At 49.7% G+C, this 25,019-nt stretch overlaps 8 protein-coding genes and 1 non-coding gene across 9 annotated transcripts; 5 read left to right on the plus strand and 4 right to left on the minus strand.

Annotated features, from left to right (window-relative positions):
• Window positions 1-1,720: 1,720 nt before the first annotated feature.
• Window positions 1,721-3,012, minus strand: ColSpa_05031 (D-arabinose 1-dehydrogenase; the record flags this gene model as incomplete). Its single annotated transcript, XM_049271243.1, has 2 exons — window positions 1,721-2,498; window positions 2,537-3,012. The coding sequence occupies 2 exons, from the start codon at window positions 3,010-3,012 to the stop codon at window positions 1,721-1,723; spliced, it is 1,254 nt and encodes a 417-aa protein (XP_049127200.1).
• A 978-nt stretch (window positions 3,013-3,990) lies between these two features.
• On the plus strand, window positions 3,991-5,746 carry ColSpa_05032 (putative D-lactate dehydrogenase, mitochondrial; the record flags this gene model as incomplete). Its single annotated transcript, XM_049271244.1, has 3 exons — window positions 3,991-4,297; window positions 4,354-4,972; window positions 5,029-5,746. The coding sequence occupies 3 exons, from the start codon at window positions 3,991-3,993 to the stop codon at window positions 5,744-5,746; spliced, it is 1,644 nt and encodes a 547-aa protein (XP_049127201.1).
• A 4,537-nt stretch (window positions 5,747-10,283) lies between these two features.
• On the plus strand, window positions 10,284-11,090 carry ColSpa_05033 (putative polyamine oxidase 4; the record flags this gene model as incomplete). Its single annotated transcript, XM_049271245.1, has 1 exon — window positions 10,284-11,090. The coding sequence occupies one exon, from the start codon at window positions 10,284-10,286 to the stop codon at window positions 11,088-11,090; it is 807 nt and encodes a 268-aa protein (XP_049127202.1).
• Window positions 11,091-12,792: 1,702 nt separating this feature from the next.
• ColSpa_05034 (citrinin biosynthesis cluster MFS transporter mrr1) lies at window positions 12,793-14,704 on the plus strand (the record flags this gene model as incomplete). The annotated part of the gene is made up of 3 exons (XM_049271246.1): window positions 12,793-13,541; window positions 13,599-13,734; window positions 13,790-14,704. 3 exons carry the CDS (start codon window positions 12,793-12,795, stop codon window positions 14,702-14,704), a joined length of 1,800 nt encoding a protein of 599 aa, XP_049127203.1.
• A 995-nt stretch (window positions 14,705-15,699) lies between these two features.
• ColSpa_05035 (uncharacterized protein) lies at window positions 15,700-16,089 on the minus strand (the record flags this gene model as incomplete). The annotated part of the gene is made up of 1 exon (XM_049271247.1): window positions 15,700-16,089. The coding sequence occupies one exon, from the start codon at window positions 16,087-16,089 to the stop codon at window positions 15,700-15,702; it is 390 nt and encodes a 129-aa protein (XP_049127204.1).
• A 2,734-nt stretch (window positions 16,090-18,823) lies between these two features.
• Window positions 18,824-19,031, minus strand: ColSpa_05036 (uncharacterized protein; the record flags this gene model as incomplete). Its single annotated transcript, XM_049271248.1, is given in 2 exon segments — window positions 18,824-18,849; window positions 18,869-19,031. 2 exon segments carry the CDS (start codon window positions 19,029-19,031, stop codon window positions 18,824-18,826), a joined length of 189 nt encoding a protein of 62 aa, XP_049127205.1.
• A 2,453-nt stretch (window positions 19,032-21,484) lies between these two features.
• Window positions 21,485-23,150, plus strand: ColSpa_05037 (putative ATP-dependent RNA helicase; the record flags this gene model as incomplete). Its single annotated transcript, XM_049271249.1, has 4 exons — window positions 21,485-21,680; window positions 21,740-22,412; window positions 22,634-22,819; window positions 22,883-23,150. The coding sequence occupies 4 exons, from the start codon at window positions 21,485-21,487 to the stop codon at window positions 23,148-23,150; spliced, it is 1,323 nt and encodes a 440-aa protein (XP_049127206.1).
• A 628-nt stretch (window positions 23,151-23,778) lies between these two features.
• ColSpa_05038 (uncharacterized protein) lies at window positions 23,779-24,747 on the plus strand (the record flags this gene model as incomplete). Its single annotated transcript, XM_049271250.1, has 1 exon — window positions 23,779-24,747. One exon carries the CDS (start codon window positions 23,779-23,781, stop codon window positions 24,745-24,747), a length of 969 nt encoding a protein of 322 aa, XP_049127207.1.
• Window positions 24,748-24,932: 185 nt separating this feature from the next.
• Window positions 24,933-25,015, minus strand: ColSpa_tRNA_142. The gene is given in 2 exon segments: window positions 24,933-24,967; window positions 24,979-25,015. It is a non-coding gene; the product is annotated as a tRNA-Asp (tRNA).
• Between the last annotated feature and the right edge of the window lie 4 nt (window positions 25,016-25,019).

A 25,019-nucleotide genomic window follows, 5' to 3' on the forward strand; every position in this document is an offset into this window, starting at 1 on the left:
TCAGGCGAGACTGAGTGTGCAGCCGTATATCGGCATCCAGGTAGGAATTTTGCATCGAGATCTCTGTCGAAATTTGTTGCATGACTCTCTCGATATCTAGATACTCGCGGCTGGTTGCTAACAGTTGAACTTTGGCAAACCTGGAATCTGTGATCAGGTCTCTGAGAACCTTGAGAAGTTCATCTCGTGGTTTGCTCTCGTCAATGGCGTCTAGGGTAATGAAGACTTGGTCGAATGGTTGGAGAGCAGCTTCAAGGGCTGACAGCAGGCTTTGAATGCTGGGCTCACCCCCATGCTGGAAGAGCTTCCACAGGCATTCAGGAACTAGCTGCGCTTGTCGGCACAAGCGAACGAGAACCCATTTGAGGAGCGAAACAGTCTCGTCCTGGTTGTGACCGAAGTAACAGTAGTAGTAGATACTAGCAGATTGTGGATCGTCCGAGCAACGTGATTCGCAGTGCTTATCGATTACTTCGATTAGCTGTGAAGCCAAGACGGTTTTGCTAGCTCCAGGAATGCCGTGAATTCAGAGACACCGTGTGTCCCCTCTAAGGAATTTTGGCCACTCTGGAAGGCGCGACATCCGGTCACATGTGCCAGGTTCATGATTCCGACACGCTTGGTGATGGATTGACGACGGATCGATATCGCTGAGCCATTTGTAAACCTCGTGTTTTTGAGATTCTGTCCCGCTAGTCTTAGGATCCTGACTGGTGATTGTTTCACAAAATGTGACTATGACTTACCAGTCAAAAGTTTCTCGATTTTTCTAATGCCATGACTATACACTTTTTAGCAAATATGGCTTGCAGTTTATGCCGCAGAATTCCTCGAGGTCTCAATTTGAACATTCATTTGTCAGCATATCACGGTAAAAACGAGCACAGGAAAGGAAAGTTGACATGACTTACACAGTATCCGTGGTGAGCACAAGACTGATGGTGCCCTTGTACCGTGCGATGTCGTCCAACAGCTTTCTGGCTTTGGTGTCCTTTAAAGGCCAAGCCAGGGTCGCAAGAGTAGCCTGGACGCGTCGCCGCGTGGATTTGCGACGCCCCTTGCCTTGATTTTGGTTAGACGGGAGCAGGCCCAGCAGCTCGTTAGTCGCGGTTCGACATCCCTCAATGGGTCCTGATACCCCATCCAAGCTACTGAACATTGCTGACTGCATTTGATAAGGAATTCTACATTCTCCAAAATCATTTTCACAGCTGAAATCTCAACAAAGATGACTCGGAGATCCTCGGAGATCCGAAGGAGGGTCTTGGACGCTTTCGATGTAGTGCTTGCATATCGTGACTACTCTGTCTGCGATTTGTATTGTAGCGAAAATACTCGCTGCAAGGCTAAAAGAATCCGCCATGATTTAATCGTGAGCCGCCTATAGTAGGATACCACCTAAAAAAAGAAGTAGAGAGGTGCCCGAGCTTTTAAGAAGATGTATGGACATCAGGCTACGTGAGGGGTTTTCTCACATCAAGCCTTGTTGATGTTGATAGCATCCGTCAATGGTCAAATTTAGGAGCTGCCTAGGTAATAATCACTTTGCCACATTGCTGCAGCGCCAAGTCCAATCAACATCTTTAACTAAGCACTCGCATAGCAAATGCCGCATTTGGGTCCGATTGCAACCGGACAGCATCGCAGCTTAGTGGTCAGTGTAGTACAGCAGTCTATCAATTTTCTATATCGAGACGAAGGTACAAATAACGCTCATCTTTTACAAGTTGCTAGGTATTCTGGTGACAATTTTCATGAGTTCGTCATCTTCGGGCACCAAACCCATCTCATCCGGGCTCCTTTCATTCTGGAATCCTGCTTCTGGACTCGCCCAGCTGTAGCCCTTCCACACACCCAACGCCGGCCACATCTCCTGCTCCACCAATGCCTTCAGCTTCTCGTACCTCGCGGTCGCGGAGGCTTGGCCAGCATCAGTCATGGCTACCACTTCAGCCTCACTGCCCGCCGCAAGCCCCTGGAGCACATGGTTCCAGGCCAATACGGTCTGCTCCAGCTCGGCTGTGTTTGTCACGCCCATGACACTGCCACCGACCCGTAAGCCACTCTGGCCGGGCAGCTGGACGCCAAGGCCAGCCAACGCGCCGACACGGGCGTACTCTTCCATTGACCAATGAAGGGCGACGGTCTCTAATTGCTCGCCAGCTTCGCTTGCAATTGTCGAAAGCTGCCTGCAGGCTGAGCGCAGTTCGTCCGGCGACGGGTGCCATGATGCAATGACACCAGCCTTGCCATCTGCACCCTCCGAGCTCGAAGGGATGCCAGTCGACGTGAGAAGACCCATACCCAGCATGCTGGCGTTCAGGACAACCTGCACACCAGCGTTCCGGAACCTCCGCAAAGGACTCTGGTCGTCATTGTGATCAGGTCCAGCCACAACCTCGGGCAGGCCAAGGATAGGGTTCTGAATGGTGAAGTGCCCGTAACTCAGAATGGCATCGAGCGGCTCGCCGGTCTCGGCAAGGATCATCTCAGCAAGGCTGCAGAGAACGTGAACGGGGAATCCGCTGATACCGACGTATTGGATTTTGCCCTCATCTCGCAATTGCCGTAATGTCTGGACAGCGGCGAGGACTTCTGAGGGGAGACAAACTCGACGTCGTGCATGTACACGAGGTCGAGGTATGTGGTGTTTAGGCGTTTGAGAGAGCGGAGGACGGAGTAGCGCACGTATGCCGGCGAGTAGTCAAACTCATTGCCGGCGATGCGGCCAGCTTTTGTCACCAGGACATAAGACTCTCTGGAGATGTTGGTTGCTGCGGTGTGAGCGGCCAGCGCGTCACCAAGCAGGACTTCTGAAGGGCCGTAGTACGGCGATGTGTCAAAGCCGTTGACACCGAGCTCAAGTGCCCTCGAGACGATTTGCCGGTAAGGCATCTGCAGAGGGTCCTTCACATGCTGGGTGTTGAATGTGGCTGTGCCCAAGAATAGAGGCGGGAGGACCGATGCGACGGGCGGCCGGGCGGCTGGGTTGTGGCTTGTTGTGGTGGCCATGGCTTCGACAGAACAATTCGATGGCAAGATTGGGGCTGGTCGAGATTGGGGTACTGGGGACTGAGAGAGAAGAGGGGGGAGACTCTCAGGAAACGTCTAGCCTTAAGTTGGAAGGGAAAGAGGGATGAGGTGTTTGCCAACTGATATTAGAGGGTCGCAGCAGGACTGGTCTGAAAGTATGGTCTAACATGATTTGAATGGGGTTTCCCAAACTCCTGGACAAGGAACAATATGCCATAAAGCATAACCGGTATTAAGGGCTGGGCAGCTCTTCCTTGCGGCACTTCTACTGAGCATACCCGGAACCGGCGCGTGCGGATTCTCCCTGACCATGCCGCGTACCCTTCCTTGCTCGCCTCAAACCGATTCATCTCGTCAATACTTACGCAGCTCTGTTGCGCAAGTGGAGTTGAAGCATGGGGTTTTCCGGGCGTCTAGCCAAGCCCAGGGCGGCATTTCAAAAGTTCACGGGCTGATTGCACGTGCCATCCCGTCCCAACCTGCCACAGCCTGCCACAAACTGCCACAAACTACGCAAGCTGGGGTGACGGTCGTGATGGGGGTTATGGACCCTCGAAAACCGGGACCCTTGTATCGCAATCTTTCTACCTAAACTACTACCGGGCGACGCCGGCCGGCATAAGTGGCGGAACCCCATGCATCCATGCTCGTATGAGACTTCCCGTTTCAAGCCGCCGGTCTTGACTCGTTAATCACAAACAGAACAGATCCCAGGGTGTCGGACCGGAAACCCAGTGGGTGGCCCACTACGGACGCTAAACTAGAATTGTAATATAATCCGTTACTAGCCTCAAAATTTCCCAAACGTGGCTCAGGGTGCGTTTGTTCACTCCAAGTTTCCTCAAAATCTTCCCTCGAGGAGTCCTACAAAGCCTCGCTGATCTCGGATCTTCAGGGCTTCATTGAGTGTTTTCGCCAGACCTGAATCTCCAAGGCATCTGCTGTTGTTGAGCCGAGATGTCTGCCGTTGCGTCGCTGGACCCGCATGTGCGCGGCATCATCGACTCTGCCGCTGCCGATGGCATTCCCTTTCGGGCGAAAACGGCGCATTTCCATGCCACGTGGGCTCGTACTTTCGCCTCTCTCCCAGAGCTCTACATCCAGCCTCAGTCTCAGCAAGAAGTTGAGAAGGCAGTCAAACTGGCCCGTAGGTGCAGGCGGCGCATCACCACAGTTGGTCATGCACACTCGCCTTCGGACCTGACGTGTACCAGTAATTGGCTGGTCAACCTTGACGACTTCAAAAAGGTCTTGTCAGTCGACAGTAAGCACAGACCCTCACGTTGCAACGCAATCTCGTCACATGCTAATGCTCAACAGAGGAGACGGGACTGGTCGTCATGCAGGCTGGAATTCGCCTCTGGCAACTGACGGAGGAGCTAAACAAGCATGGCCTCTCATTTCCCGTTCTGGGGAGTGTCAATGAGCAAACCATTGCTGGTGTCATCAGCACGGGCACTCGGGGCAGCACCCTGAAATACGGTCTGCTTTCCGAGGCCATCGCATCCCTCAAGATTGTCCTGGCCAACGGTGAGACTGTGGCATGCTCTCCCGCCGAAAACACGGAACTCTTCCGCGGAGCCCTTCTCTCTCTCGGAGCCCTGGGTATCATTACGGAAGTCAGCTTCCGTGCCGTGCCGGCGTTCAGTCTGAAATGGCAACAGACAATCCAGGCGGAGAGCATCATGCTCGACACCTGGAAGCAGAACAACAAGCTGTGGACTCAGTCCGACTTCGTCCGAGTGTGGTGGCTGCCTTATACCAGACGGGCGGTAGTCTGGAGGGCCGACATCGTTACTAAGGATGATCTCGAGTCTGGGAGGGAGAAGAATCGAGATCCGCCAGTCGGCTACTACGATGGAGCCCTCGGTTATCACATATACCACAACCTCCTTTACCTATCACGTTACATCCCACGCATCCTGCCCTGGATTGAGTGGTAAGTCAAAACCCCTGCAACGCATCAAACGAGGGATTGTAAGCTGACAGTGGCAGGTTCGTTTTCGGCATGCAATACGGCTTCAGTGATGGGTACACCTCGTCCGCCGTCCAACCCATGGACAAAGCTCTGTGGATGAACTGTCTGTACAGCCAGTATGTGAACGAGTGGGCCATCCCGCTCCACCGTGGCCCCGAGGCCCTGATGCGTCTCGGATCATGGATCAACAGGCTGCAGCCGGGAGACCCCTCCTACGTCGATCACGGTATCCCCTACTCCGCCGAGGGCCTCTACATACACTCTCCCGTCGAGGTACGTGTCTGTGACGCCACCGTCCACACCAGTGCCGAAAAGGGCAACAGACCGTTCCTCGACAGCACCATCAAGGACGGCCCAACGCTGAACCTCAACGCCACCATGTACCGGCCGTACGACCTCGACCCTCCCGGTCTGAAGCGTTGGTTCCAGGGCTTTGAGTGGTTGATGCGCGACCTGGGCGGCAAGCCGCACTGGGCTAAGAACTTCAACGTCCAGAACAAGGAGTTTGCGGAGTGGTACGGAGACGATCTGGTCCAGTGGCGAAAGGTCCGCGACGAGGTGGACCCTGACGGTCTGTTTGTTGGCCCGTGGCACCGTCAGTTTGTCTTGGATCCCAAAACTCCCCTCCTTGAGTTCGAGGAGGTCGAGAAGACGAGGCATGATGCTGGCAAGGGCGTCACTGTGTACGGCACTCGTGCCTCGCTTGATAAAGTTGAGGATGCTGAGATAGCATAATTTAATATAAGGTCATAGGACTTAGTTATAAAGTCTTGCTACTGTGAATGGCGTAGCCTTCAAAACGGGCGGTTAGGTAGTTGATAGCATCTTCACTTCTTTCGCAGCATGGCTGGGTTTGAGCGGAATGAGTTAAAGATTTTGCACTGAAATAATGTACCGATGTTTGTGGGTAAGTGTTCCCCCGCAGATATATGAGGCTGTCATTGTCGACTTTTCATGATTGGGATTTGGCAAGCTTGTGAGTCGGCCTTTGGTATTTGCTTTTTTGCTGCAAAATTCTTCGAATCTTGAAGGCTTGTCCTTTTTGATATAGCAAACTGCCCGCCCCCATGAGCATGCAGATGTGGTAGCAATATTCGCCTACCAAAATGCAATCTTTTCAAATTTCGCAGAAATTATCCAACTGCCAAATAGAGACATTCTACGCCGTGGTACGCCCCCATCCTTGCGTGATTCTTGGACCGTCGCCCTGCAATCTTGCCAAGCAATAAGGTCCGTGACCACCCCGAACACGATCACCTAATCTTGGTTTTGAGAAGCGAGCCAAGACGAAGATTAACAAGGCCTCTGGCGGCGCTTCTTATGACAGCTGCCATGATTATCAAAGGGGGGGTAGTCGCTGGTCGTTGGGGCGCGGGTGAGCAGCGTTGGCGAAGTTTGATCTTCGCCCAATCAATGCTGCTCGTATGTTGTTCATCAACACAAAACTCTTGTCTGAGTACTGTAAGTCTACAGTCAACGTCGCATAGTAGTAAAGAAATAAAAAAACAAATACCGAACAAGGCTTTGAGTCGCCGAATTTGCATCCCCCGAGGTTTGTCACAGCTGCGGGTGCAGATAGCACGCACCACAATCCTGACATTTTCTGAATTTTTGGCCAGGGCACAGTTACACACGGTCTGTGCAGCGCGGTCTCCGATGTCTTCGCTTTGCGGTTCTGATCGCTGTCAAGCGTGTTCTTCCAAAAGTGCCCTCTCCTATGGGTCGAAAATAGACGAAAACTCTAAATGATTGTACTTTGGCCGTGCATGAAGATCCGGCTAGTGTCTACCGGGTTCTCACATGTTGGGCCACAAGACTGGATCCATCGAACTCCAGCGCACGTCGCAGCGCCATGTCAATCACCTCCTCCGTACACCATTACCTAGTAGGCAGATATTTGACACGGAGAGGGTAGCGGAGCACTTGGGGACGCTATTGCTCTTACTAGGCGATAGCAGACACTCGATTACTGGAGCCTAGTGCCGTCCCCCAATAACACGCCCCTGCGAACGCGCGCGGCAGCCTGAGCCCAAACTAGGCGGGTCGTACATGTGGAAACAGTCAGAACCGTGGACTAGATGAGACGATTTTGACGCACCCTATGGGTTCCCCTATTGCATCTAACAGTCCATTAGTCTGAGGTTCTCCTGTATGTCTTTTCGTTGAGGAAGCTCAGTTGCTATCGATGCCAAGACCAACCGCCCACAACCCGGATCCCTCATTTCATCGAAGTGCACACCGGGGATCTTGTACCAGCGTAGCATTCAGCCGCTTCAACTCCAGCAAAGCTAAAGTTCACAATTATTCAGACCACCTCAGATGAACTGCATGGCGATCTGAAACCCTAGTCACGAACGATCGTGCGGCGATCATCTGGTAAGAACGAACAAAAGTGCTTGCGGGCTCATCCCACAGGTCGATATCAAGCAGCGCGCCTTGGAAAGCACCCCAGACAGCACACATCTCATGTCATGCATTCACGGCCAACTTCATCGAAATATGTAGGGAGTTCTGGCATATGTATTGAACTATGCCTCTCGCGCCCGTACCGGACTGCCTGGAGCCGTCCGAGATGGTTCTGGAGCCGGAGGAGGAATAGTCCCGGAGCCCCGGAATCCAGAGGACGGACACGGTCCATCAACATTTCGGCAGTTGTGAGCAGTGAGGACTGGAGAGGGTGTGGCCTCGTAGCCAAGTTGAGGATGCTGGCTTTGGTGGAGTGGGCGGCCTCAGCGGTGGAGAGCTGGGGTGGTTGAATCATCTGCGACGGCTACTAGGACGTTGCCATTGGGCTACTCCATATTTCTGAATCTGTTGGAACTTCCGAAGCCTTATCATTCGCAGTATAAGACGGTAAGGAGGGCGTTGGGGGAGTCGACTTTGGTGTTTCAGTCGTCAGCAAGCAGATGAAAGCGCACCAAAGATCGCAGAATCCGCTGCGCGCGGCTACCGTCCGATCGAACATGTCATCCAGTAATTGCCGTGTTGGGTGACATGCGACAGATGTTTTGGTCGGCAAGTAGTTCGGCTCCTGCTCTTTGGCCTAGAATAGCTCCCAGCGGCCCTCGCCGTCTGTTCCGGCCCGTGGATCTCGAACAGATGCAGGTTCGACCAAGACGAGGCAGGAAGAGACCGTTCGAAGCAGAAGCGTGTTCTTTGCACATGGGAGACATCACCAGAGGTGCGAAGCGGTGCAAAGGTTCCAGCTCAAAGGCACGGTCTGCAACCGAATGACGGGATGAGGATCCGACAAAGTCCATCCGTGGAAGACCAAGCAATCGATAACTTCAGATAAACATTGTTGCAACTAGAGAAACAGACTGGAAATTAAGATTTCACACCAGCCAAGACTTGCCAACCCGCAGCAGCGATGATCATCACCACCCAGTATGTGGTTGACTCCCGAGTACGACGAGTTCGTACGGGCCCAGGCTTGGGAGGATTACTCGCAGCTGGCTACCTACTTGCGACTGTGTGCAATCTTTCTGACTCTTTCCCTACTGCCACATGCAGCCAGCACAGACGGCTCCTCCCGACCAAAGGGTCGGGTCCAGCCAAGTTGCCAAGCATGTTACACCCTTGACCCCAGCCCAACTTAGTTAGAAGGCGGCCGATCGACGACGACTGAACAAGGTACTGAAACTGACTCCTGTTTTCTCCCCTATCTTACCTTTTGTGTGGCTGGCGTCACCGTCAAGGAGGCTCTGCCATGTCAGCCCTCTGGGCGTCCATCTATCGGTTAAAGCTGCCAAGCATAGCCCGGGCCACCACGTCTTGCTCCCCGTCCATTATCTAGGACCCCACTGGTAACCCTTTCGCCCATCCACTTCCCGAAGCCGTGTGCCCCCATTCCCGTGTTGCGGTTCCCTCCACGTCCGCAAATGCCCGCGGACGCTTGTTAGCGCGCGCACAACTGGCTCCAGCATGCTGTTTCAACGAGTAATCGGTCTTCTACCGAAGAAAAGATGACGTTGCCCATCACCCTAGGGGTTGTCCTCTCCTGGTGCGGCTTGAGCGAGTTCTAACGCTCGCTAGCTCTAGGGATTGAGGCGACAACGGTTTCAGACGCCTTCAAGATTCCTTCTGGAAAATCGAAAGAAGATCTGAAGAGAGAGTCATCTGAAGAAAGCCAGATGAGACAAGATATACGTGCCAAGACATTGTCCCAGCCGAAAGGATACGCAGTCTTCATTTTCCGCTGACCATGAGAATCCACATGCACAGCGCGTTTGCCCAGCGTCTATCTAGTATACGTCCAACGTGTGGTCTTCTTGGCAAGCCGCGGCGCTAATTCGCCTTTTTGCGCCTTTGTGAAAAGGCAAGCCGTGACGAGCGCCTAATAACCTAAAAACGCAATCTGCGAAAAGGGTCATTTAGCGCGGATTGATAAACATTAAAGTTTGGTCTCACTTTCTCAAGCCGAATTCCTATTAGGGGAATTCTCTTGTCCTGGGTTAGACGGAAATGAAGTGCGTTTGGGCCATATGGCCAAGATGGTAAATGCCCCTTGCTTGCATGCAGGTACGGCGGTACTCAGAACCTGCTCTGCCCTCGGTCCCTTGTCGGGGTGGCTTGACCTTGTTCCTGACAGATCAAGCTATAGGACCGATGAGCCGAGGCGGTTCTGATAACAGCATCGCGGTATGAGGCAGCTGGCGACTGTCCCGTTATGCAGCTTCCGGCATATGCCTGTCTCGAAGAGTGCACGACCCTTCGCGTCAGGTTGCCATTGGGTAAGGGGTCTGCAGGCTTGGCCCGTTGTTTACATACTGCGGGCTATTTTGAGACTGCGACTTCGTCACCCTTTACCGGGTCAAGCCGGCTTGTCCAGAGTAAATGAAAGGCCGTTCTGGGTCGAAGAGGACGAGCATGGTTCACCTTGGTACACGCGGTTGATGGGAGCAGTAGAACGCCACTGCCATGAACCTAACGGCAGATCGCCCATGGTAGGCTTGAGCTAGGGACCTCCTGGTGCATCAAATTGGTCTCCGCTTTACGCCTAACGACCAGCTCCTCGCTACTCAGATTGGAGATATCCAAAGTCAAGGTAGTCAACTGAGCTCCTTTGATCAGTATTAAAGAGCGGATCTCCTCGCCCTGTCATGGGCTCATAATCAGCAAGATCATCAGCTTCACTTCACCACATCAGCTTCTCTTCAAACATCAACAGGGTTGATCAACTATTCAGAGCGGGACTCAATTCACTACTTACTCCCCCAATCAGACAACAACAAGACGTTTCGTTCTTCTTTCCCGCCGCACACTATTCACAATGGTCCCTCCTCGCTCCGGATCTGCCATGGGCATGCGTAGCCGTGGCCCAGTAGAACTTAACGTTAACCTCGCCAAATCATACGAGATCCGCGGTCCTAAGTCACCCATGCCCAAGTCTCCGCTGAAAGATGTTACCCACGAAGATCGCACCAGCCGCGGTTCTTACGAAGATCGTCTCGACGGTGCTATCCACGTTCTCCGCACAGAGGCCAACGCCCTCATGGCCTTGACGCAATTGTATTCTGCGGAGCGTGTCTGCCGTGATGGCTTCTATCGCTCTGTCGAAGCCCTCACTCGCCACCGCGACCACCGCGGCAAGGTCGTCTTCATCGGTGTTGGCAAGTCTGGCTGGATTGCCAAGAAGCTCACCGCTACCTTCAGTAGCTTGGGTCTTCCCGCTGTCTTCCTTCACCCTACGGAGGCGCTGCACGGCGACCTTGGCATCGTTGGAGAATACGATACCCTCATCATGATCACCTTCTCCGGCAAGACTCCCGAACTCATGCTCTTGCTCCCTCACCTCAACAAGAAGTGCCCTCTGATTCTCCTTACTTCTCCCACCAGCATGGAGACATGCGAGATCGCCAAACAGCGGCCAGACCTGATCCTCCTGCCTGCTCCTATTCCCGAGTCTGAGAAGGAGACATTTGGGGTGTCTGCTCCCACAACTTCAACAACCATGGCTATCGCTGTTGGTGACGCTTTGGCATACGTCGCATCCAAGGAAATGTACCCGTCCGTGTCGTCGGTCTTCGCCAAGAACCACCCCGGCGGCGCCATTGGCCAGGCTTTTAAGACCAAATAACCAGTCTTGTTGGGTCGTTATATTGCAATCATTTCCACTGTTTGAGGGCGGGGCGTTGTAGGGTACACAACCATTTGAATACAGGAGACAAATCTCCTATTGCTCACAGGGCGTTCAATATTCAGTGTAAATATCTTGATCGGGCGAGCATTTTTTTGTTAAACTGAGCGGCTTTTTTCCCTTGGAATTTCATAGACTTTTCTTCAATTGTTCGATACCACAAATCAAACCACACTATTCTCTTGAATGTTCCTACAAACCCATGGGACCAACTGCAGCCTACTTTAAGTGACACTGCCTAGTAATTTCAAATGCATGCCCAGAACTGATATTCCTCACACCTTTGGAGATTGTGCACACCCGATCAAATCTACAATCTGCTGTGCACCAACTCATAAACAAACAGCTTGTTCATCTTTACTAGACTAGAACGATCGTCATTCTCTGATGGAACCGATATCATTCCTTCTTTACAGTCTAGATGAGCGTTGCAGTTACAGCACGCTAACGCGAAGTGGAAATATTGTCTCGTGTTGACAATACCGCCTACTATTCATTTCTCTTTTCCTTTCTTTTGCTGCCTCTGATTGAATCCACATGTGATTGCGCTTTCGGTTTCGCTCTCTTCTGCAAAGAGGTTGCAGCACCTTGCCTTGTCTTGCCCACGAGATCGTCCGTGGTATCTCAACTGCCGCTCATTCTCGGGCCACGGTGCCGATTTCATGATCCGAAATTCCCTCAAGTCTCACCAAACAGAACCTCAAACGATGTTATTCGAATCCGGAGCATGCTACAGACTGGTGGATGAGTGATTACGTTGTTGCCAGAGATCTGGGACATGACACCCACTTGCGTGTCATCCATTACTGTGTTTTGCTTTTGCTGCCAGTACTCAGATAGAAGCCCCGCTCCCGCTTCCTCGACTCGAAGAGCTTACCTGCAATTTCTCTAACACACAATCCAGACACGGCACTTGGGACCATATCGTGCAATCATTTTCCTTGTCACTGGCAGGCGATACCGTACCTCGAACTCCCCCTGCAGAATGATCTCCCGTGCAGGGCCAGGAATTTTGGGAGGACGGACCATGACCCGACAGGGGGCCCCTAGTCCAAACATGAAAACTTCACCAGCGTCGCATTGACTCGACCAACATGGTCCACTGCATGTCGGGTAAAAGTCCTTAAAACAGTTCTGTTATAACGCAGCCGAGACGGCACGTGGGGTTAACGCGTAGTGACCGGGTTCTACATGCACTTGAGAGCCTCTGCTGCGGTCGCGCGGCGGTGGGGCCGTCATGTTCTGGGTGATTCAGGAGCCCTCAGACAGATTAATCCTGCCAGGGTCAGCGCTGCGTTATCCCCGATCCACGCCCAAGAACACCCCCGTTGATCCAAAGCACCAGGGTCCCCAGCCGAACAGCCGCTCATCAGCCACCCCGGGCTGGGCACTACGACGACGTATGGCATGTGGGTGTCCTTAGACTCGTAGACGCTGTCATCAATTACCCAAGACAAGCATTGTACCACAAGCGAGAATGATGTGGTTCAAGCCCCTTGAAAGTTGAAGTCTTGATAGGGTCGGTCCCCATCTTCGGCGGGCTTCTTTCCCTGCCTCTGCAGTTATCACCCACTGAGGCCCAGCATCGACTGACCTTCCCTCTTTCATTCACCGCTAGAAGCAAGCAGTATGAACTATCACAATGTCGAACTCGATGCAAGTACCTGACCCTGCCAGGCTAAATGTCTTCCCTCCTCCGAATGGGCAGAAGCAGACTAGATTTGCTCCTCTTCCACCAAGACCACCGCCAGGCCGGCATTCTCTTCTCAACCCTAGAAGCTCATGGATGCGAAGAAGTCAACGCTTCCAACCAACACCTCCCGGCAATTTCTCTCGCATCCAGCGGCTGAGCCGACTTTCTTACTACCCCGTCGCCAACGAATACATCGAAGGCGTCTTCAACGAGAAGACAGCACTGCCGCCGCGATGGTCCTTTTACGTACCCGACTTCGACTTCGACGTCAAGGAGTTTGAGAAGTATGATCAACCTGATCACGAAGACGATGTACCCAAAGCATTGACGGCCTTCCGCGTCGACTTCTGGGATGGAGACCCAGACGACCCCCAAAACTGGTCGACTGCCTACCGGATCGTTGTTATCGGCGTGTTTGCTTTCACAACACTGGCGACCGGTATCTATTCCACAGCATACTCAAGTGGTATCAATCAGATGTCTGCGGAGTTTCACATCACCAACGCTTCGCTGCCTCTGCTTGGGATCTCTTTATACCTGGTGGGCCTGGCGCTGGGAGCCCTCATCATGGCACCACTGAGTGAGACCTTTGGGCGGAGACCAATGTACATCGGCGGCCTCTCGATATTTCTCGGGTTGATACCCATCGCTGCCCTTGCGACTAACTTCACCATGGTGATTGTTGCGCGTTTCTTGGGGTAAGTCAATTCCTCACATCACAACTTTAGAGAACCTAGGCTGACGGAACAATGAAGTGCGGTTGCCGGAAGCGTCATGCTCTCTAACGTGGGAGGGTCCATTATGGACATCACTAACCCTAAATATCTGCCCCTTGCGATGTCAGTGTACTCTTTCGGTCCTCTCAATGGTCCGGTGCTAGGACCACTCATGGTAAGCAACAAAACATCATTAGGCACATATGAAATCATCTAACAGTCTATGATAGGGTGGATTCTTGGTCGAATCATTCGGCTGGAGATCACTCAACTGGATGTCATTGATCTCAACAGCTGTCGGGGCTCTCTTCATCATGACTATTCCCGAGACATACAGACCAACGCTTCTCCGGAAGAAGGCAGCCCAGAAGCGGCAAGACGAGGAGGATCACCGCTATTGGTCTGACTTTGATGACACGGTACCCATGTTCCGCAGAATCAGAACTGCTGTCTCTCGGCCTTTCATTCTCTCATTCACTGAGCCGGTTCTCATGTTCTGGAACATTTACATCTCTGTCATTTATGGCATCGTTCAGCTGGCATACGTCGCCTTTCCTATTGTATACCAAACCGAGCGTGGCTGGTCCACGGCCATTTCTGGACTGGCATACCTCGGGATCTTTGTCGGTATCGCACTGGTCCTTGCCACCGAGCCACTACTGCGAAAGTTGGTGACCCGACAACCAAAGAACCCCGAAACTGGTCAGCCAGAACCCGAAGCCACTGTCCTTCTCATCTGCATCGGCGCAGTGCTCGAGCCAATTGGCCAACTTTCATTCGCTCTCACTTCCTTACCCGTAGATATTCCCTTTTACTGGAGCGTTTTGTCCGGCGTTCCTTTTGGCTACGGCTTCGGCCTTGTTTTCATCTACGGAACAAGTTACATTTCCAAGGTCTTCGGCATGTACGCCACATCTGCATCCGCCGGAAACCTTGTCTTCAGATCAATTTTGGGCGCTATCTTAGTGCTAGTGGGCAAGAGTATGTATGCTGCGCTGACGCCGCGAATTGCAGGCATCACCGTCGGCGTCGCCGAGGTCGTGCTCATGCCGGTGCCTTTCATCTTCTTGAAATGGGGCAAGAACATTCGGCAGAAGAGCAAACTCATTCGAACATTGGAGGAGCAAGCGAAAAAGTTGGCGTGATGTTTATCTACGACGGAAACCGGAAGATACCCTTTTCCTATGTCGATTAATTACTGTACCGTGAGCCGGTCACGTTCTTGTAGAATACTTTTTTCTCGTACCATGTAATTAAATACTGGGCCCTGAGTATACATTATGATCATGGGTTGGCTGTTGTTGCACACTATCCGGCTGTGGAAGTCAATTGAACTGCTTGTCTCATGATAATAGTACCCTGACCATCCTCCTTTGCAACACACAGATCTACCCAAGAGAGGCTATGTTGGTCTGCCAGCAGCCTCGTTGGCCTACATAGACAGTGATTAGTCGTTGTCCCATCTACTGCGGTCTAAGCCGCAATTTATTGATGCTTAAGGAGGCAGTTAAATACGTGTTAAACAAGCGAGAGAATACTGATAGTCACTAATGAGAAAGGGAATCATATGGTTGATTGTCAAATAACTCTGAGAAGTACTTTGTCCCATGTTGTCAATAAGTCTTACACTGATGCTCCCCTGATAGATTTTGCGAAGATGCAAAGGGGAGCTGACTTCCGCCAGGCAAAGGCGACAGTCTATTGATGGAAACTATGGCTAATGAGATCACCTGGGGCCTCTTAAGCACAGGCATTTTGCCACATAGATTCAATGAGCGATAGCCGCGAATTGATCTCTATCGTCAGTCTTTCCAAAATTGGCTCACGTCCTCAGTCCATTCTCCAGCCAACCCTACATTTCTGTTTGGACGACACTTTACCATTTCAAGAACACTGTTCAACGAATTATCAATTGCTTCTTCGCAAAATTCCAATCTGGCAGTGTTTTTAAGCAAATGTCGATGTTTTGTAGGTCGGTCCTCGGTTGATCCGTTTGCCGTCTCTTTCTTTTTGGTTAACGCTTCATCTTGCAGCTGTCGAAATTCTCTGATTGCTTTCTTCCTGAAATGGTATTCTAACGGATCAACCTCGGCATGTTTAAGTTCGTCCTTGATCAACTGTGGCATTCTTTCCAGGATTCCTACAAGTTCCTCCTTATGCGTTTCTGCTGCAAGTCCGCAAGCATTTTGTTGGACGATGTCAAAATTCGGTGACACGTACCATGGGAGCTCGTAGAGCGCTCCAGCGAGAGGCATAGCGGCGTATTCGCCGGCGTTACGTTGCTCAGGACCAACGTCTTGCTCTGGATGGGCTCTCTTTCGAACCACCCAGTCGCTCTCTTTGACATGATACTGGCGTTTGTGATTGCGTAACGCTTGTTTTGAGTCGAAACCAAGAAAACAATCAGGATCTTGACATCGAAATTGTTGCTTGTGTGACTTTTCGTGGCTCTCGCGTTGTTGCTCACTTTGAAACCCGAACCAACCTTGTATACACCCAGCCCAGCGGCACCTGAAGGCCCCTTCTGCATGTCGCTCCTTAAACTCCCTCAGCTCATTGGATCTAACAAGCAACATATATTCGTCGAAAGCATGATTGTCTTTGAGCAGGGACTCCAATATTGAGCTGTAATTTAGGTAGCTTTCAGAAAGCCTGGTAGGGTCTTGCTCCGCATCTTTTGGATATGAGTCAGCTTTTCGTAGTCTATCTATGCAAGAAGGTAATCGTACCTAATGGCTTGCAAACCTTTCTAGATGCCTCAGGTTTACCATTTCTGAAACCTAGATACTCCTTGACCGGTCCTAAAAAAGAGAAGAGGCGAGCTCGGGTGGAAGTTGTATCATCTTCAATGCTCTCGGTGCCGACTGTAGCTACTTGATTTTCCGAGTTGACTTTATCGAAAAGTTGCCAGACTGTCATAGCTTGAAGACGAAGCCTCTCTGAGTCCCTCTCACCAGCAGTATCAAAACTAGACAACAGGTGATCAAACCAGAATTCGTGTGCGTAAGGGAAGAAGTCATGGTATCCCCTTATGACTTGTATCACTGAGTCTGCGTGCTTCATTGGCGATAAAAAAACTCTGCTTGTTGACAAATACCGGAGACAAGACAAGGCAATCTCGGTATTAACTTTGGAAGGCGACAAGAAAGGTCCGCTGTGTTTACTGAGAAGGTATCTAGAGGGCAAGTGATGAATTAGCTTTCTCCAGCTAGCATAGATGCACAAGCTCACTTTCTGGCAGTAAAGTGTACAAGACATATTTGTCCACTTTGTCTCTCTTCTATGAGTGGTTTGCAAAGATTGAGCACTTTCTTATCAAGCTTAGTCGTTTGATTGAGAGTACCGTGATCTTTGTGAAACACAACAGCGTCACAAACTTCGTGACTCTTCATAGGGCGCAGAGAATATGTTAGGAGCCCTAAAATTCTCTCGCAGTTGCTTTTCTCGACATCAGATGGATAATTATTGATCCTTCCCAGGATAGTTTGATATCTGACCCAAACGTCAAAACTTAGGTGTGAATTGATTGCTCGATATTACTCACACCCCTGTAAGACCCATTGGCAGCCGATCAATGGTTGACATTAAGTCCTCGACACTCGATTGGTTTTGCAGCATGCCCATGATGAGGTGCACCCACAAGAACATGCCTATAATCACAAAGTCATGTAAACACTAGTATTCTTACATCAAGAAGATTTTAAGCAGGCTCACCTTCTGCTTTCCGAGTGAGAGTTGTGCGTACTTCTTCCAACACTGTTTCTTCGAAATCCTCAAGAAAACTTCTTAGTTTGACAGTGATAAGCCTAGAGATATCTGCCGACACATGAACGCTCTCTTTTGTGAGATTTATTAGTGCCCGTCGTTTCCATCTTTTATTGAATTCTCGGAGGATAAGCGGAGTCTCTCTGCAACAAAGAAGGAGTTTGACACTTGAAAAGGTGTCCTCGTCCGGTGCGTCTGTGCACGGTTTTAACAGCCGTGATAATTCATCAATAATGCGTACCTGATCAAGATCACTGTACTCGTCCAGTCCATCGACAACCAAAAAACCATGTCCGATCGAGTCCAGGAGTAGTTTTGTTATCTCTCGGACTCTTCTGAGCGAGATTGTGCAATTAAGTCTCACATACTCCTCGTATATGAATGGAAGCAATAGACGATTATTTCGTAGCATCTGAGCGCAGAACAATCGTAGTATTGTACTGGCAGGATCGCCATCGCCATTCCGAAGAAGTTCAGAGCTCATGCAGCACATCAGAAATGATCTAGATGACATCGGTGCCTTTTCTGCAAGGTACGCGGCAAGCGTCGATTTCCCTACGTCGAAAGTGTTAAATATTTGAGTGAAAGCTTGGGCTAATTACCAGGAGGACAAACCAGAACCAGGTTTTCCTTTGAGCCATAGGACTTGTCGACGATCTTCTTCGTCAAGCCATGTCCTAGTCTCATTATGTTCCATCAGCCAAGTGCAAGTGTTTTGAATCCGCGCCTCTTGGAAGTCATTCAAAAGATCTTCTTGTTCCCTGTCCTTGCCAGCAAGGTCTAACCACTCAAAGACGTGACGGGAATACTCATCGAGTCTTTCCTTGTCTCTTTTATCTGATTCGATCATTGCTCTCCTTCTATCGTCCTTTGACTCGATGATCTCGAAGCTGGCAGCTTCTCGATCAACCAGATCTCTATTAGTTGCGAGTCGTGTCAGAATCGCTTTGAATCGATGACTAGAATCTCTCCAACATGAATCGAAAAACCTTCTCCAGCCTTTTTCTGCTATTAGCGGGAGACATATGCTATTTTCGGCAACGGTTTGGATCTTACCACTTTGTCGGGCAATCTTGTATACCTCGAGATGGACGTCAAGTATATCTGTGTAAACATCGACAAGCACACTTTGGAATTCTGGCTGGCTGCGAAAAGCGTCGCTCAATCGCTCGAATCGCGGTAGGTTCTTTGATATCTGTGCATAGACTTCAATCAAGTTTTCGTATGCTGTGATGTTCCGATCGAATATCTGTCATTCATGATTGTGAGCTTGATATCTACGACCTATCCATATTGAGAATAAGTAGATTATGGACACACCACAAGTGATAGTTTGATAGGCGCCTGCAGATACGTAGATGTCGTAAGTTAAAGGTTAGGTCTCAACGCTTCATGTCAAATTCACAACTCACGTACCCATGCGAAACATAGGAATGGCACACCCTGGCACAACGGCCCAAGCAAGACTCCAAGAGTTTTCAAGGCCTCGAATAATGGTTCTATCCGGCGGCTGTTACGTAAAGCTCTGCGATGGCTTTGTTCACGCTCGACTACCTTGGCCGCGTTCCATACATCGTCAAGTGAAAGGCTGCGGAACAACTTGGCATCCACGGGATAAATGGCTGATTCGAACCTGTTGAAGGCATTTTCAATGTTCTTGAGGTTCTGGGCGTTGAAATCGTTTTGAGCAAGGTTATAAAGTGCCATGGTGAGTATACAGTACTAGCGAAGTTCAAGGTGGCCTGCTGGGACGAAAGTTTGTGAAGATTAATAAGAACACATTTATGTTAGCATGTGTCTTCAAGCCAAGTTTTTGAATACTAATACGTACTAAACTTGGCTTTCGACTTGCGGCAAATTTACATACTATTGGTTTCCAACCACATATACCCCGCACTATGCCCCTTAGTATTCACTGTCACCACCTCCTGTGTTGCTAAACCCATGGGAGGCCCTCTCCAGTGCAGTTATGGGGCCTGAAAATAAGCACTAGTCTACCTAGATATGGGCGCAGTCGGATTATTCGAGTTTATTGGCTGCTCATGAGGCCAAGTTCTGCATGTTTTCAAAGATGGATGGAAGCCTACATGCCAGTCAATAGAAAGAATGCCTCATCGTGTGACTCCGCCTCATTGGTTTTCTTCCACGCAGCAGCAAACGTGAGCTGAAGTTGCCTTGTTTTCGTTAACACTTTTCCCTGTAATTAACTTGAATACACAGTGTAGGACTGGACTGCCGATATAAATAGAGTGTGAGGATTTGAGGGAAGGGACAAAAGACAGCACGGCAAAAGTCCCATGTTGCATCTAGAGGCTTCAGTTGAAACCTTTATCCACTACGTGTAGTTTTCGGCTCCAAATACAAGTCGGATGGGAAGGTAGACTGACAAGAACTTGTGGCGATGATGCTTAGCCTGCAGCAGTGGGGCTAGCATTCATCGCCTCGACTAAGCCCATGTACTCAGCCGCCCTCAGCCCCAATAACTTGAGATAGAGGACGCCTTGCGAAAGGGTTTGACCAATGGCAACCTCGATGTTCAGAGTATGACGGAACTTGTCCCTGTGATTAGGAGTGCCGCAATGCTACTCGAACCATCATAGGATATCAATAAAACACCTAGAATAAACCTGAGTACTATTGCACCCATCCCACCCCACCAACAAGATAACTACTGATTGTGTCTCCACTGGTAGATGTCTGCCAAATCATGATCACAAGCAGCAGCGACGCCGTGTTGCTAGAAGTTCCACGGAAACGCCGCAAACTAGACTTCTGCCAACATGACGAGTCTCCTGAGAGGCACATCCTCCACCCAGATGCAGATGATAAATCAAGTAGACCCTGCGACCATGATGATGCATTAAGTCTCGCCTCTTACAACACAAATTTACCGGAAATATGTTATGGCGCGGTAAGTAAAACTCCTGTGTTAACACACGATTTCACAATGAGGCAGAAGCTGAAGAGATAATTAGCTTGACTCGATACCTGTATCCCCGATCTCTCATGCAGGCACAGAACTGTGCCACGACCTCAAGCCTTTATGTTGGGATGGGACAAACATGCTCAAAAGCATTGATGACTCAATTTTCTCCTATGAGCTTCCGCGCGGGGCATTCGTCATGCTCAAAACCCTTACAGAAAAAGCTAACGTACTGCTCGAGATACGCCTTCGACTGTCCGACTCGGGATCCTCCAACAGTCTAAAACGAAGAACGGGGCCTGTTGAGAAAAGGAGCTTGTCGCCATTATCAATCAGTGTAAATCTTTATGGCTCTCGTGCATCATCCAAATCAGTCGGTGCTTTCCTGGAGAAATGTCACGTATTTTTGCAAATCCCGGACCGGTGCAGATTTGTTATTCCTTATGTCAATCCACAATGCCTGCCGTTGACGGAAGTTGAGATTATCATGACATCTGCATTCAATGACGATACTCAATTGTCAACTACTAGTGGCGAAAAAAACGATGTTGGGTTGTTTGATGAACTGGGTAATGAGGAGGTATTCCAAGAAGCGCCGCAACCAGCATTAGTCTGCACTATGCTTCATAAGTGAGCATGATTCCGTTGTCATTTTGTCACATTACGGATATAAAGAAACCCATGCTTACTACTCTCCAGGCACCAAAAACAAGCATTGTGTTTCCTTCTCGGTCGAGAAAAAGGTTGGGATCTTGATGGAACACGTCAAGATGTCTGGAAATCTTACAAAGATAAGTTTGGGTGGGTAAGGTACTCAATCCCGATATTTTAGTTTGTTAGGTTTTATTTGAATATCTGACAGCTCAATGGCAAAGGTACAAAAACAACATCAACGGACTCACTCAGGCCGATCCCCCGAAAGATTTTCGAGGTGGTATCTTAGCTGATGAGATGGGCCTTGGAAAAACACTCACAATGTTGGCGCTGGTCGCTGCGGCGCGAAGTCCAACGACGAATTGTTCATGTGTGGATGCACAAGAGATGACGAACCTTAGTAAAAGGATGCAAGGAACATTGATTGTTGTACCTCTGTCGCGTAAGTGAATCTCCGTTGAATGGAACTCCTATACAGTTCGCTAAAACGTACCAAGTCTTGGTTGTTTGGGATACCCAAATCAGGGAGTAAGTCAAATGCAGCTGTGTTATCATGTGATCATAATTTGACAGTCGCAGGCACATGTCCTCCAACATTCGGAGTTTGTTATATCATGGGCATTCTCAGAAATCCGTTCACACGGAACTCGACCAATATGACATTGTAATCACGACTTATAATGTAGTCGCATCCGAATGGAGAACCTCCAAACAGGGAGGGAGAAGTCTTAGGTTGAACTTACTTTCTTCAAAATGGCACCGTGTGATTTTAGATGAAGGTACGAAATTCTGGATATGAGTAACATTTGCTGTGTACAAGTCGCTGACAAAAGAGTAGCTCACATGATAAGGTCGCCAGGGACTCAAAATGCCAAAGCTGTTCGTGCGCTTGATGCAATGCATCGCTGGTGTATCACAGGAACGCCTCTACAAAATCGGACACGCGACATATTTAGTCTTCTCCAATTTTTGAGAGTTTATCCATACGACAATCCTAGGTCATTTGACAGGGACATCACCCATCCTTGCAAAGTTCAAGTTGAGGAGAAAGGACTAAAGATGCTTCGCAAACTGATGCAAATGATCACTCTTCATCGAGGAAGGAAGGTCATTGATCTGCCATCCTTACAAGAAAATGTGGAAGAAGTAGGCATGACTGCTATTGAGCTAGCTGTCTATGAAGAGGCAAGAGATGGTACCTATCGGTATCTCGATCATGCGTTACATTCCGAAGGCTCAGCTGACAGCTCCTCTTACATCAACGCATTTCGAAGAGTTAATCAAATGAGATATATTTGCAACCATGGAGTTAACCGCCGGCAAATACGTCTCAACTCCAGTCCCCCACCTGGAGCAGTGGAAGATTCTAGCACAAATATCGACGAGCTGGACCATATCCTCGACAATTTGGACGAAGCATGCCTCAACTGCGGCACCGACATTACTGACGATCAAGAATCGTTTGAAAAGCCCGAAATCCTTGCAAACATGGGAGATAATCAGCAAAGATTGTGCTTGGGATGTTCCCGGCAGCAGGTACAAACGCCGGAGATACGACATGAAGGTCCAACAATCCAACCGTACGGTTCTCAAATGATGCATATGGAGACTTTACTGCCTAGCAAAATCCAAGCAATTGTGTCGTATGTCCATAATATACCGATGGATGAAAAATGGTAGGTTTAGACTAAGCCTTTTAATGATCATTGTTCATTGACAATTTTCTACGCAGCGTTATGTTTTCGTTCTGGACGTCTACTTTGGACATGATGCAACAGGCTTTGGACTCGTCCGGTATTTCTAGCTGCCGCTATCAAGGCACGATGAAATACGCAACAAGAACAGAGTCATTGAGAAGATTTTGCACAGAAAGAACAATCAAAGTCATACTGGTTTCCATCAGTTGTGGTGGGCAAGGGTCAGAAACCAATTGCTTTCCACGTTTCACATCATCCTACCCAGTAACTGACATTAATTGAAGACTTAACTTGACAGTGGCAAACCATTGCATACTGATCGAACCGCAATGGAACCCTATGGTAGAAGAACAAGCTGTTGCCAGGGTATACAGGCTCGGTCAAGAAAAAGCCGTCTCTGTAACAAGATTCGTAGTCAAAGGCACTATCGAGCGTAAAGTATTGGAGCGCCAGACGAGGAAGAAAGTCCTGGCAGATCTAGTCCTTGGAAAAGAGAAAATTAAGGAGGGAGATGATGGAAAGAAACAACTTGCCGTAAGTTTCAGAAACTGAGCGCGCGCTCTGTCATCATGAATATTAACTTGTTGGGCTTCCAGAATCTCATGGAGCTGATATGCTGAAAAGACAATGATGTAGTCAGAAACAGCAACTAAGTAATCGCTGTGAGTACGGCGAATTTAACTCTTGTAACAGAGATCTTACGAATTGCAAATATGTAGTATCAAATACCTGCAAATATGCAATCAAGCTAGGTTGACTGTTTGTACTTTACAGCCATTTGAAATTGATACGCAGCATCCTCTCGGACTACATGAATGAAATTGCGGATTGCAAATCCGACCAGGCCAATGAGGTATGTCCTCCATTTCAAACTAGTACAAGATTTTACATTTTCAGAGATGACTGCTTCCAGTCAAATCGTTGGCATGTCAGCACTAACGCAGTGTCATACAGTTTTGATGACAAGCGGGCCGGAGACTTCCATGACTCCATCGGTGCTACAAAGTCCCGGAATAGGCAGCATTTAACTTTGAACCATGTCATGCGCCACCTTAAGACACTTAAATGTACTTTGGCGCATTTTCCTCCCGAACAGTATTTTTTTCCTTCTCATCATCAGCCGTCTTGGCCTGCGATAAACTGCTCGCATAGAGCGCCTGAGGAACATTACACACTCGTCATGAATCGCACACAGCTCATCGATACGCTTACCTCGGTGCAAGCGTCACCCAAGAGACCGATCTTGACCCTCGTGAATGGCGATAATACGTGGCTGATATCAGTTCCGAGGCCCGACAACACGACTGGCAAATCTTTCTACCACATTCTACAGGATCCTTGGCTCAGCGGACCCTCAGACGCCTATTCCCGCTGGTTCCTGCGCATGCAGCTCAAAGAGGAAGGGGCCCTTAGTAGCTTCAAGGCCGTCGAAGACTGGATCCAGGAGGTGGAAACCGCTTGCGGGGGCACGAATGAAGAAGACGAGCGGTGGCTTGATGCGGTTCTCGTCACACACACCAATACCGATCATCTACACCAACCGACGTTGCGAAGCTTGGACCCATCCATCAATGTCTTTGCTGTAGAAGACGCCGCCGCGACCATATCCGCGATGAAACATTTCAAAAGCATTACGATCGTTCCTGATTTCGTCCGCGGCAAGAAGTGGCCAATCACTCCAGAAATGCCCGAATGGCTATCCGTCTTCCGTTTGCCGGATGAGAGCGGTGTGAACCCGAATCTGTACCACGCCATAATCATCGGAATGTCGGCCCAGGATGGGAAGGACGAAGCGATCTTGTATACCCCGCATGGCGTGGAACCCGAGATGGTGGAAGCCGCTAGGAAAGCGAACCCCAATGCCAGCGTCCTAGCGATGTTGCACCCGCTCAATGAGTGCGGCACCTTAGGCATCAACTCAAGAGGTGTTGCGAATGGGTTGAAAATTGAACGGCAAAATTCTGTCCGTTACTGGGTAAACACTCATGATGACAAGCTGCAGTACGCGGGGGTTTTGGCCTATTTCATGCACTACGGGCGCAAAACGTTGGAACAGGGTCTCGAGGAAGAGGCCAATGAAAAGGGCCAGGAACAGCGGAGACCCAACTACATAGTTGTTGGGAATGGCGGGAGTCAGATCCTGGCTTGAGACGAGGTCATTGACGTAATTGGAAAACTCTCATTGCCTTTGCCCAGCGATGATGATTATGGTGCCTTCCACAGGGTTCTCCGAGAGAGTAGAGCGATTATACATTCAAGCTTGACCACAGTCGCTAACACTGAATAAAGCAGATTCATGAGCAGAATCTCAAATGGTAAGAATGTGCAAAAAAGCTCCTCGACGGGGAATTGAACCCCGGTCCCCTGCGAATCGTTCGATTGACAAGCAGATATCCTCACCACTAGACTATCAAGGATTTT

Source organism: Colletotrichum spaethianum, assembly GCF_022836535.1.
Source record: "Colletotrichum spaethianum MAFF 239500 DNA, contig11, whole genome shotgun sequence".
In the NCBI taxonomy this organism is placed as follows: Eukaryota; Fungi; Ascomycota; class Sordariomycetes; order Glomerellales; family Glomerellaceae; genus Colletotrichum; species Colletotrichum spaethianum.